Raw genomic sequence first — 12502 nt, forward strand, 5'->3', positions numbered from 1 at the left:
ATCAAATCCATTTGAAATTTGGCATGCCAACATTTGTGTGTATTTGGGGGTTGTGGTGTTTTGTTTTGGTAATCCTAACCTTGTTCTAAAGTATATGTAAAGCCGCATTCTAAATTTTGAGAATTAAGTTCTCATGTTCTGAGAGGGCATGAACAGCACCGGGCAGCCTTCTGTGCGCAAATTTTACACTGTGTGCAATATAAATCTGCTTGCAACTAAATTATTGCGATGTGTCACATTGAACATGATTTCACTCTCTGGGCTTGTTTAAATGAATAGTGTGCAGCAATCTGACTTGTAAATCTACAGCACATTAGCATACTAGGAACTAATTGTTCATGCGGACCCTCCTGTGCACATGAAAACTTCCCTAGTATATTCTAATTTACTCCCATTTACTGTACGGTAGCAAGGTCCATATGGACAGTTAGTGTGTGGCACATTAGTGCACTGTCAATGTACACTCAAGCCTGAACATATAAAAAGAAACACTCAAAGCATTGCAGGGAACAGAGATCTCAGCAATTGTGTGCGTTCAGGTGATATCACCACCTAGCACATGAGAAACTAAGAACTTGTCACATAAGCTTTTCAGTTCACTTTTAAAGAAACAGCACTGTAGTATGTAGTAAAAAAAGATTATGAAAAAATGTTAGAAGTACTGTACTTCGAGGCTTTCAATCTAATTTATCTAAAAGTTTTCTTCACGGTGAAAGTCCTTTTTAGTACACATGGACAAAAAAAACCCTGTACATAACAGTTATATTATAACAGTTATATTCCCAATTTAGGCCTTTTTGGAAGAATTCTATGTACTAAGCTCCACAATTCATACACATTTTTAATTAAAAAATCTTTGTTGTTTTAGCTAGCAGTCAGTCATCACTATAAAATGAAATTCAGCTTTAAATAAAAATGAATTTCCTTTTAAATGTTGTCCTGACTCCCCATGAAGTAGATTTCTATTCTAAAATCTCTTGGTGTAAAAAGCTCCTTACAAGGAATTCATGCAAAACACTTAGATTCTTTACAACATGTTGATAGTTGTATGAAAAACAGAATATATTTGTAAAACTCACGAAGCTTGGCTCCTTGTTCAAGCAGGCCTCAACAAACTCTTTGAGGGGTTTACTGTAGTTTTCTTCCAGTGTTGGTGGATTGTTCTTTGGAATGAGGAACAAAACCTTCATCGGATGCAACGCTGAATGCGGTGGCTTTCCTTTTGCAAGTTCTATGGCTGTTATGCCTAATGACCAGATGTCTGCCTGTAACACAAACAATATTTATAGATATATGGGAGGCCAAGGGGAGCATGTGAGGAAGAAAGAAACAGCTGATTTTACAACTTTCTTGCAAATTACTGCTTTCAAGAGTATGTTTTATTTTTGTCAAGAACCACTGGTTACCTTGTACCCACTTCCCCTATTCTGTGTCTCCTAGAAAAATGTAGTAGTTTGAACAAAACACAGAATTAACTCATCTTATGCTTCATTTACTGAATGAAAATACTATCTTGTTAAAAAAGACTGGAGTCTGAACCTCTTCCCTGGAACTCTGGGCATCTACTCTTCATATAAAATATACTCATTAGTCTCTTTTATTCAACAGCCTACTGCATCCCAAGTTTTAAGTATGGGACACAATAATTGAATAAAGTTTCTAGAAAAGGCCAAGACTACTTTCACATGGGTCAATATGATTTTTGGAACAGCGCCCTTAAGGAAGCAATACACATATGATAGTTACACCTGACTGACTAAGTACCATATCTGATTTGCATTTTATGTTATAATTAATAAAACACCACTTTCAAATCATGTTTATTTAATTAATTTAAACTCCTATCCAAACCTGAGGCCATATATAAGGATTTAAAACAGCAACAATAAAAATCCTAAAACAACTAAGATACAAAGATTTTCAGCCAAGCTGCAATACAATATAGCCCATGTAATAATGTAAAAAGTTATAACCTTATATGTCCACAATCATCATCACATAAAACCCATAACATAACCACACAAAAAGCCTACTATAGGAAATAAAACCCCAAAACTATTTATCCCAAATCCCTCACCCACCACTTCCTGCAAAATCCTGGAAGAACAAATATGCCTTGTAGCATCTTCTGAAGATTACCAGATCCAGGCCCTGAGAGATCAAAGAGAAGTATGAGAACGGAGATCCAGAGCTGAGGATTCCTTACTGCTGCTGCTAAAACATGCTGCTACGACCCCAACCCCCCTTTTAAATCAGAGGACTGTATGCTCAGATATCTCTGCTGACAGCACAGCTTCACCCAGAGAAGCAATATTTATGATTTTAAGGGCCCCAAAAATTAGGACTCTGTAAGTCAAAATGCTTTAAATTCCATCCAGAAACTAATCTGAAGACCATGCAAGTCTCAGAGCACAAGGATAATATGCTCTCCACATGCAGCACACTTAATATGCAGCTTTCCTAAATTTCAGATAGACATTAAAGTGCGGTCATGGTGTGAAAAATGACCAACTATAAAAAGGAAGTGTAGGCTTCCATGCTGCGGGGGACTGACCTCAATATTGATGCAGAAATATATTAATAAATTATAGATAGACCATAGGTGAGGCAATATCTTTTATTGGACTATCTTCTAGTGGTGAGAGAGACAAGATCTGAGCTTACCGAGAACTCTTCTTCAGAGAGACATCTCACCAACCTTGTCTCTCTAATATCTCTAATAACATGGCTACAACAAACAGTGCATTAATAAATCAAACTTGTTGGGACTTTATTGAATAGTAAAATATAGCTACCAGTAGTTATAGCCAGGATGCTTGAAAATATAACAATATCAGACTATGTACCTTATAAAATGTTCAAGCTGACCAAAGGAATTGCAGGAGCTTCTGCTTTCTGTCACCCTGGAGACCAGCAAATGTCAGGAAAATAGCCCTCCTTAGCCATAAAACCATGCTTATACACCTAAGAGTGACTTATCTAGACCAAGACACCTTCCCTCTTATATAAAAACACCAGTTTGGTAGAAATGTAATCCTTACTTCAAGCAAACAAACCATGTATAACATTCATGATTTAGGAACACACCTGATTGTGAAAAAGAATGTAGGATTGTGTTATCAGAGCAAAAAGTGGCTTTTTTTGCCCTCCCAAGAAAAACTTCTAGGTAAACCTAGGCAAAAAATTCTAGAAACTCCTCATTAAAGTGAATATTATAATTACTCTAAAAACTTCATTCAGAAAAGCTTCCTGGAAAAATGTGGAAGCTGGAAGTATGTTAAACCTTTATTTCTTAAATGTTGAAATGGCAAATAGTTTTGAATTACATATTCGTGTTTTAAACTAAATGTAAAGTGTCCAGTGTAATTTCCTAATATGATTGTTATGTACACGGTAAAAGGCTTTATGTACAAACATGGAATCTAACTACGTGTTTCATTCCTCTCTAGGGCAGATCCACACAGAGGAGGACAATCTACCACTGCTATTAATTACTCTATGAGTTCAAGTGGCAGATATCTATGTGATGGATCTGAACATAAGAACGGCCATACTGGGTCAGACCAAAGATCCATAAGAACATAAGAATGGCCATACTGGTTCAGACCAAAGGTCCATCCAGCCCAGTATCCTGTCTACCGACAGTGGCCAATGCCAGGTGCCCCAGAGGGAGTGAACCTAACAGGTAATTATCAAGTGATCTCTCTCCTGCATTCCATCTCCACTCTCTGACAAACAGAGGCTAGGGACACCATTCCTTACCCATGCTGGCTAATAGCCACTAATGGACTTAACCTCCATGAATGTATCCAGTTCTCTTTTAAACCCTGTTATAGTCCTAGCCTTCACAACCTCCTCAGGCAAGGAGTTCCACAGCTCGACTGTGCCCTGAATGAAGAACTTCCTTTTTTTTGTTTTAAACCTGCTACCCTTTAATTTCATTTGGTGGCCCCTAGTTCTTATATTATGGGAACAAGTAAATAACTTTTCCTTATTCACTTTCTCCACACCACTCATGATTTTATATACCTCTATCATATCCCCCTTTAGTCTCCTCTTTTCCAAGCTGAAAAGTCCTAGCCTCTTTAATCTCTACTCATATGGGACCCGTTCCAAACCCTTAATCATTTTAGTTGCCCTTCTCTGAACTTTTTCTAATGCCAGTATATCTTTTTTTGAGATGAGGGGACCACATCTGTATCAAGATGTGGGCATACCATGGATTTATATAAAAGGGCAATAAGATATTCTCCGTCTTATTCTCTATCCCTTTTTCTAATGATTCCTAACATTCCGTTTGCTCTTTTGACTGCCACTGTACACTGCATGCACGTCTTCAGAGAACGATCCATGATGACTCCAAGATCTTTCTCTTGATTAGTTGTAGCTAAATTAGCCCCCAACATATTGTATGTATAGTTGGGGTTATTTTTTTCATTGTGCATTACTTTACATTTATCCACATTAAATTTCATTTGCCATTTTGTTGCCCAATCACTTAGTTTCGTGAGATCTTTTTGAAGTTCTTCTCAATCTGCTTTGGTCTTAACTATCTTGAGCAATTTAGTTTCATCTGCAAACTTTGCCACCTCACTGTTTACCCCTTTCTCCAGATCATTTATGAATAAGTTGAATAGGATTGGTCCTAGGACTGACCCTTGGGGAACACCACTAGTTACCCCTCTCCATTCTGAAAATTTACCATTTATTCCTACCCTTTGTTCCCTGTCTTTTAACCAGTTCTCAAGATCAGTGAAAGGATCTTTCCTCTTATCCCATGACAAATTATTTTACGTAAGAGCCTTTGGTGAGGGACCTTGTCAAAGGCTTTCTGGAAATCTAAGTACACTATGTCCACTGGATCCCCCTTGTCTACATGTTTGTTGACCCCCTCAAAGAACTCTAATAGATTAGTAAGACATGATCTCCCTTTCCAGAAACCATGTTGACTTTTGCGCATCAATTTATGCTCTTCTATGTGTCTGACAATTTTATTCTTTACTACTGTTTCAACTAATTTGCCCGGTACTGACATTAGACTTACCGGTCTGTAATTGCCAGGATCACCTCTAGAGCCCTTCTTAAATATTGGCATTACATTAGCTATCTTCTAGTCATTGGGTACAGTAGCTGATTTAAAGGACAGGTTACAAACCATAGTTAATAGTTCCGCAATTTCACATTTGAGTTCTTTCAGAACTCTTGGGTGAATGTCATCTGGTCCCGGTGACTTATTACTGTTAAGTTTCTCAATTAATTCTAAAATCTCCTCTAGGGACACTTCAATCTGTGACAATTCCTCAGATTTGTCACCTACAAAAGATGGCTCAGGTTTGGGAATCTCCCTAACATCCTCCGCCATGAAGACTGAAGCAAAGAATTCATTTCGTTTCTCTGCGATGACTTTATCATCTTTAAGTGCTCCTTCTGTATCTCGATCGTCCGGGGCACTGCTGGTTGTTTAGCAGGCTTCCTGCTTCTGATGTACTTAAAAACCATTTTGTTATTACCTTTTGAGTTTTTGGCTAGCTGTTCTTCAAACTCCTTTTTGGCTTTTCTTATTATATTTTTACATTTAATTTGGCAGTGTTTATGCTCCTTTCTATTTACCTCACTAGGATTTGACTTCCACTTTTTAAAAGATGCCTTTTTCATCTCTCACTGCTTCTTTTATATGGTTGTTAAGCCACGGTGGCTCTTTTTTAGTTCTTTTAATTTGGGGTATACATTTAAGTTGAGCCTCTATTATGGTGTCTTTGAGAAGTGTTCATGCAGCTTGCAAGGATTTCACTGTAGTCACTGTACCTTTTAATTTCTGTTTAACTAACCACCTCATTTTTGCATAGTTCCCCTTTCTGAAATTAAATGCCACAGTGTTGGGCTGTTGAGGTGTTCTTCCCTCCACAGGAATGTTAAATGTTAATATATTGTGGTCACTATTTCCAAGCAGTCCTGTTATAGTTACCTCTTAGACCAGATCCTGCCCTCCACTCAGGACTAGATCGAGAGTTGTCTCTCCTCTTGTAGGTTCCTGTACCAGCTGCTCCAAGAAGCAGTCATTTAAAGTATCGAAAAATTTTGTCTCTGCATTTCATCCTGAGGTGATATGTACCCAGTCAATATGGGGATAATTGAAATCCCCCACTATTATTGAGTTCTTTATTTTGATAGCCTCTCTAATCTCCCTTAGCATTTCATCGTCACTATCACTATCCTGGTCAGGTGGTCAGTAATAGATCCCTACTGTTATTTTCTTATTAGAACATGGAATTACTATCCATAGAGATTCTATGGAGCATGTGGATTCATTTAAGGTTTTTATCTAGCTCAGCATCTTGACTTCTGACAGTGGACAATGCCAGGTGCTCCAGGGGGAATGAACAGAACAGGTAATCATCAAGTGATCCATCCTGTTGCTCATTCCCAGCTTCTGGCAAACAGAGGCTAGGGACACCATTCCTGCCCATCCTGGCTAATTGCCATTGATAGATCTATCCTCCATGAATTTATCTAGTTCTTTTTGAACCCTGTTTGAAGCACATCCTCTGGAATGGTGGTCAAAGCATAAAGGGGCCTGCAAATGTTTAGCATATCTGGAACATTAATACCTTCCAACGCCATCTACAACAGTGCTATGAAAAAGCCTGTTCTCACTTTCAGGTGACATTATAAGTAAAAAGCGGGCAGCATTATCTCCTGTAAATGTAAACAAATTTTTCATGTTAGCAATTGGCCAAACAAGAAGTAGGACTGAGTGGACTTGTAGGCTCTAAAGTTTTACATTGTTTTGTTTTTGAGTGCAGTTACGTAAAAAAAATTTCTACATTTGTAAATTGCACTTTCGCGATAAAGAGATTGCACTACAGTCCTTGCATGAGGTGAACTGAAAAATACTATTTCTTTTGCTGTTTTTTGCAGTGCAAATATTTGTAATAAAAAATAATACAAAGTGAGCACTGTACACTTTGTATTCTGTGTTGTAATTGAAATCAATATATTTGAAAATGTAAACACTCAAAAATATTTAAATAAATGGTATTCTATTATTGTTTAACAGTGCAATTAAAACTACGAATCATCATGATTCTTTTTACTTGTGATTAATTTTTTTAATCATTGGCAGCCCTAATTTGTTTTCACGTAGATTATGAGGTACATGATGCAAATAATTAATCATGAGCATTGGACACCAACTTTTAAAACATACACAATTATTACCCACATACACAATTATAGATTTATTTGCAAATGGATTAATGGCATAATGTCTGTGTTTTTGTTATTCTTAAACATATATTTTGTGGCTGCAAGGTATTTTTAGTGCATTTATATTTAATTTTTTAAGCAGGCTTTATCATTTTTTATTTTGATACCCATGCTTTTCTTGTTACCCATGCTCTGTGGTTCATGGGCTTTATTACTGTTTGATTACCATTAAGACCCCAGGCCAAAATGGGGGAAACCCATTTTATTTTTATTTTTGACATCAGCAAGACAAAAATAATGATTTTCCCAGATTTTTTTTTAAAGGTAAAATTTACCATTTTTTACCAGGATTGCGAATTTTTTTTTAGTCTGGATGGAATTTTTAAAAATAATGATCCTAATTTTTAATAGGAATATTCAACTCATACCATATTGTATTATGTCCTTTACCATATTAATAATATACATTTGTATTAGCATGCATGCTAGGGCCAAGGAAACATTACCCTGAAGGACACCAACAGCCTGAAAGAGGCAGAGGTGGTCCTTTTTTGGGAATTGCCACCCTATCCTGTCTGGAATTTAGCTTTTTTAAGGATACCCTCAGGGGCGTTGCTAAATTTTTAGGTGCTGCCACTCTGCATTTATTTTCTCTGAACTGTTAGGAACCCCTACCCCATGCCAATTGCTTTTAATATGTCCCTTTTTGCCCGGCCTTTGCAGAGTTTGGGCACATTATGAAGATTAAATTAATTTTTTTAGCCCGTGCGTAATGGCTGGGGACAACTTTTTGCAGTGAGGTTTTATTGTTGAGATGTCTGCTACAATAACCTTTTTAGAGTGTGGGTTGATTATTAATTACTCTTTTACATTGCTTTGAACTACATATGCCCTGAGCAAATTGATAACAGGTGGTTTTAGAAGTTATATTTTTATACCTTTTATTTTGTGTTATTTTGGGCTGCAAGTTAATAATTATTTTATTAAGGCATTATTTAATTAAACTTTTTTTATTATGAATTTTTTCAGAACCTGGGGCCTTTAAAGTGTAGGGCAAGGAACTTTCCATTCCCCCTTTTGTTGTTACTACTTGTAGTTTTGCCTCCCTCAGACCTTTTCGACCAGTGTTTGGGGTTGAAAGCGATTGTTTCAGCCTAAAATGAACTGGCTTTCCCCCTGGAACTGTCTGCTTAGGGATTTCACTCCACAAGTGAATGCACTTGGGCTTACTACAATTAAACAACAGCCTGTCAGTTCCCACCCAGCAACAACTGAACCCACCTGCATAGCCTCCAATTCCTCCCACTAACAAATCTGCTCCCCCACTAGCCTCTAGTGCATACATGAGGATGGTGCTGTTGCCACCGAAGTGGTAGGGATTCTCATAGTCGCCAGCATAGACCATTTGTAACTCAAACCATGATACATAGCCAGTTCTTATTCATTCCCATGTGTAGCGGGGTGGCTACTCCGCTCCGAAAATAGAAAGGGTTAAAAGCAGCCCTGGAGAGGGCTGAGGCTGGGGATGGCTGATTGGGGAAGCAGCCGCAGCTGGGCCACGCCCCAATCAGGCCCCAGCTGGCCTGTATAAAAAGGCTGTGAGCCAGAGGCCTAAGGAGTCTTTCTCCAAGCTGGGAGAGAGCAGGCCTGCCTGACATGGTACTGATGGTGGTGCAGTGCTGGGCGGGGATATAAAGGGAAGGGTAAACCCCTTTAAAATCCCTCCTGTCCAGAGAAAAAAATCCTCTCACCTGTAAAGGGTTAAGAAGCTAAAGGTAACCTCACTGGCACCTGACCAAAATGACCAATGAGGAGACAAGATACTTTCAAAAGCTGGGAGGAGGGAGAGAAACAAAGGGTCTGGTCTGTCTGCTGCTTTGCCGGGGATAGACCAGGAATGGAGTCTTAGAACTTTTAGTAAGTAATCTAGCTAGGTATGTGTTAGATTATGATTTCTTTAAATGGCTGAGAAAAGAACTGTGCTGAATAGAATGACTATTTCTGTCTGTGTGTCTTTTTTGTAACTTAAGGTTTTGCCTAGAGGGGTTCTCTATGTTTTGAATCTAATTACCCTGTAAGGTATCTACCATCCTGATTTTACAGGGGGGATTTCTTTACTTCTATTTACTTCTATTTTTATTAGAAGTCTTCTTGTAAGAAAACTGAATGCTTTTTCATTGTTCTCAGATCCAAGGGTTTGGGTCTGTGGTCACCTATGCAAATTGGTGAGGCTTTTTATCCAACATTTCCCAGGAAAGGGGGAGTGCAAGTGTTGGGAGGATTGTTCATTGTTCTTAAGATCCAAGGGTCTGGGTCTATAGTCACATAGGCAAATTGGTGAGGCTTTTTACTAAACCTTGTCCAGGAAGTGGGGTGCAAGGTTTTGGGAAGTATTTTGGGGGGAAAGATGTTTCCAAACAGCTCTTCCCCAGTAACCAGTATTTGTTTGGTGGTGGTAGCGGCCAATCCAAGGACAAAGGGTCGAATATTTTGTACCTTGGGGAAGTTTTGACCTAAGCTTAGGAGGGTTTTCATGCAGGTCCCCACATCTGTACCCTAGCATTCAGAGTGGGGAAGGAACCTTGACAAGGTGAATCCCCTATTTTACCTTACTGGAAAGTTAGGAGGCATATGCCACAAGGCGGAGCACTGTAGCATGGTTCTTTCTTAGTACAGCTTCCATCCCCCTCTCAGTAGTTGCGAGTTGCAGCACAAATGGCTGTCCCACCCAGGGATATGCTAAATCTGGAGCCTGAACCAAGGCCTGTTTTAACTGGACCATGGCTTCCTGCTGTAGAGGGCCCCAGTTTCATTGTATCCCCCTTTTTAATAATTTATGCAGCATGGTTGCTTTTTTAAAAAAAAGTCCTTGTTAATTTCTCCCAACATTTTATTCATACCCAGAAAGGATTTAAGAGCAATTACATTTGTGGGAGTCTGGAGTTTAAGAATCAGCTCCACTCTTTGTTGGTCAGGGGAATGCCTCTTCTTTCCCAGAGTTACTCCAAGTTAATTTACTTGGTGGGAGCACAATTGGGCTTTTGGGGGGCTTACAAAAAATTCAAAAAGTTTAAAGTTTGGGGTTTCAGGTAACACCTTGTTCAATACCTTTAGATTTTTCTCCTCGTGTAAGTGCAACCAGGATATTATTTACACAGGAAATTACACTATCCTTTTTAGGCATTCCATTCTACATCTTGATTACATGGACATGACAAATAATAGGGGCACTCTTCCAGTCCATGGGGACACTGGCAAAACACAACTTGAAAGGTAAAAGCAAATATGTAATAGCTGCTCTGATGTAAAGGGATAGCAAAGAAAGCATTGGCCAAATCCAAAACTGAAAACCACTAGGCCCCTCCTACAATGGAGGTCATCACCTCCTGATGCTTAGCCACTACAAAGGCCATCGGTAGTATCACCCCATTAAGGGAGCGGAAATCAACTACCAGCTTCCAAGTTCTGCCATCACTTTTAAGGACCAGCCAAAAGACAACATCATTGGGGCTTGACTGTTCCACTAAAATCTTGTGGAGGTGGATTACCAGGAGCACTGGGAGAGCTCTCGCCCAGCACTCACGTGCGACGACACTCACACTTCGGAGTGCTCCCGTGACAGCGCTTTGAAGTTTCCAGTGTAGCCGTGCTCTTATTTTTCCTTTGGCTTGTACCTTAGGAGACATTTTTAAAATTTCCACCACCAGGTATTAGGGGCTCTGACTCAACTCTTGAAGCCTGTCTCCTTTCTCTTTCCTTTCTTCCCCTTTGGCCCTCGCCTTCCTTTAGAGTCTTCTTTGGGAGGGCTATTGCTTTCATGGGGTTGCTTTATGCAGAGCCACAGCTCCCCTTATGGCCATGAAAATAAATGGCAATCTTTGGACCTGATTTTTTTTTTTTTTGTTAATTTACTACTTTTTTAACAACTATTTTTAAGGCAATAACTAGAATCAGTAGCAGAGTTAACATTCCTATTGCTTAGCAATCACATTTTCAAGGACAATAAAAATACTTCCAGCTGTGGCATTAACCCTTAACTTATAAAACAAAACACACAAACGCAAAAGGAAAAAGCAGTGGCTAGGGTGGGGGAGAGTGAATGGGGGGTGGGTTCATGGAGAAAGAAAAAGCGGAAGAGGAAGGTAGGGTTATGGAGAAAGAAGAAGCGGAAAGGGGAGGGACAGTTGTGGAGAAAGAAGAAGCCGGGGGAGCGGGGGCGGGGCGTGTAAAGAACGACTTAGGAACAAAGAGAAACCTAAGCCAGGAAAAACTTTAAAATATAGCTGTCAAGGTTCCTTCCCCATTCTGAACTCTAGGGTACAGATGTGGGGACCTGCATGAAAACCTCCTAAGCTTACTTTTACCAGCTTAGGTTAAAACTTCCCCAAGGTACAAACTATTTACCTTTTGCCCTTGGATTTACGCTGCCACCACCAAATGTTTAACCGGTTACTGGGAAAGAGTTGTTTGGAAAAGTCTTTCCCCCCAAAATCCTCACCAAAACCTTTCACCCCCCTTTCTGGGGAAGATTTGATAAAAATCCTCACCAATTTGCATAGGTGACCACAGACCCAAAACCCTTGGATCTTAAGAACAATGAAAGAGCATTCACTTTCTTAAAAGAAGAATTTTAATAGAAGAAAAAGTAAAAAGAATCACCTCTGTAAAATCAGGATGGTAAATACCTTACAGGGTAATTAGATTCAAAACATAAGGTTTTACCTAGAGGGGTTCTCTAAGTTACAAAAAGACACAAAAACAGGAATATCCATTCCATTCAGCACAGCTTATTTTCTCAGCCGTTTAAAGAAATCATAATCTAACACATATCTAGCTAGATTACTTACTAAGTTCTAAGACTCCATTCCTGTTCTGTCCCTGGCAAAAGTATCACTCAGACAGACCCAGACCCTTTGTTTCTCCCCCTCCAGCTTTGAAAGTATCTGGTCTCCTCATTGGTCATTTTGGTCAGGTGCCAGTGAGGTTATCCTAGCTTTTTAACCCTTTACAGGTGAAAGGGTTTTTCCTCTGGCCAGGAGGGATTTTAAAGGTGTTTACCGTTCCCTTTATATTTATGACAACAGGAAACAACAAAAAGTGGGGCTCCGTGAGCCAAAGCATCTGGGAACATGTATCCTTACCCCTATCCTGGATCTGAGAGGAGATTGGCTGTTGCCACCACATCTGCCAGAGTTGAGACCAGGGGTGCCAGCTATCCTTGCAGGCCATCCCAAGTCCGTGTTGTGGTTTAACAGGCTAACTGATTTCCCTGCTGCCCTGACCTGCTCAGGGGAGA

General features: G+C 39.4%; 1 protein-coding gene across 2 annotated transcripts in view; it reads right to left on the reverse strand.

Moving 5' to 3' along the window:
- Positions 1-12502, reverse strand: part of STK24 (serine/threonine kinase 24) — a 139384-nt gene that overhangs the window by 29314 nt on the left and 97568 nt on the right. For both annotated transcript variants that reach the window (XM_077812852.1, XM_077812844.1), the window contains exon 6: positions 1080-1265. In XM_077812852.1, coding sequence (XP_077668978.1) covers positions 1080-1265 — 186 coding nt within the window. The remainder of the gene's footprint in view (positions 1-1079; positions 1266-12502) is intronic.

This window comes from Eretmochelys imbricata, chromosome 1 (assembly GCF_965152235.1).
Source record: "Eretmochelys imbricata isolate rEreImb1 chromosome 1, rEreImb1.hap1, whole genome shotgun sequence".
Classification (NCBI taxonomy): Eukaryota; Metazoa; Chordata; order Testudines; family Cheloniidae; genus Eretmochelys; species Eretmochelys imbricata.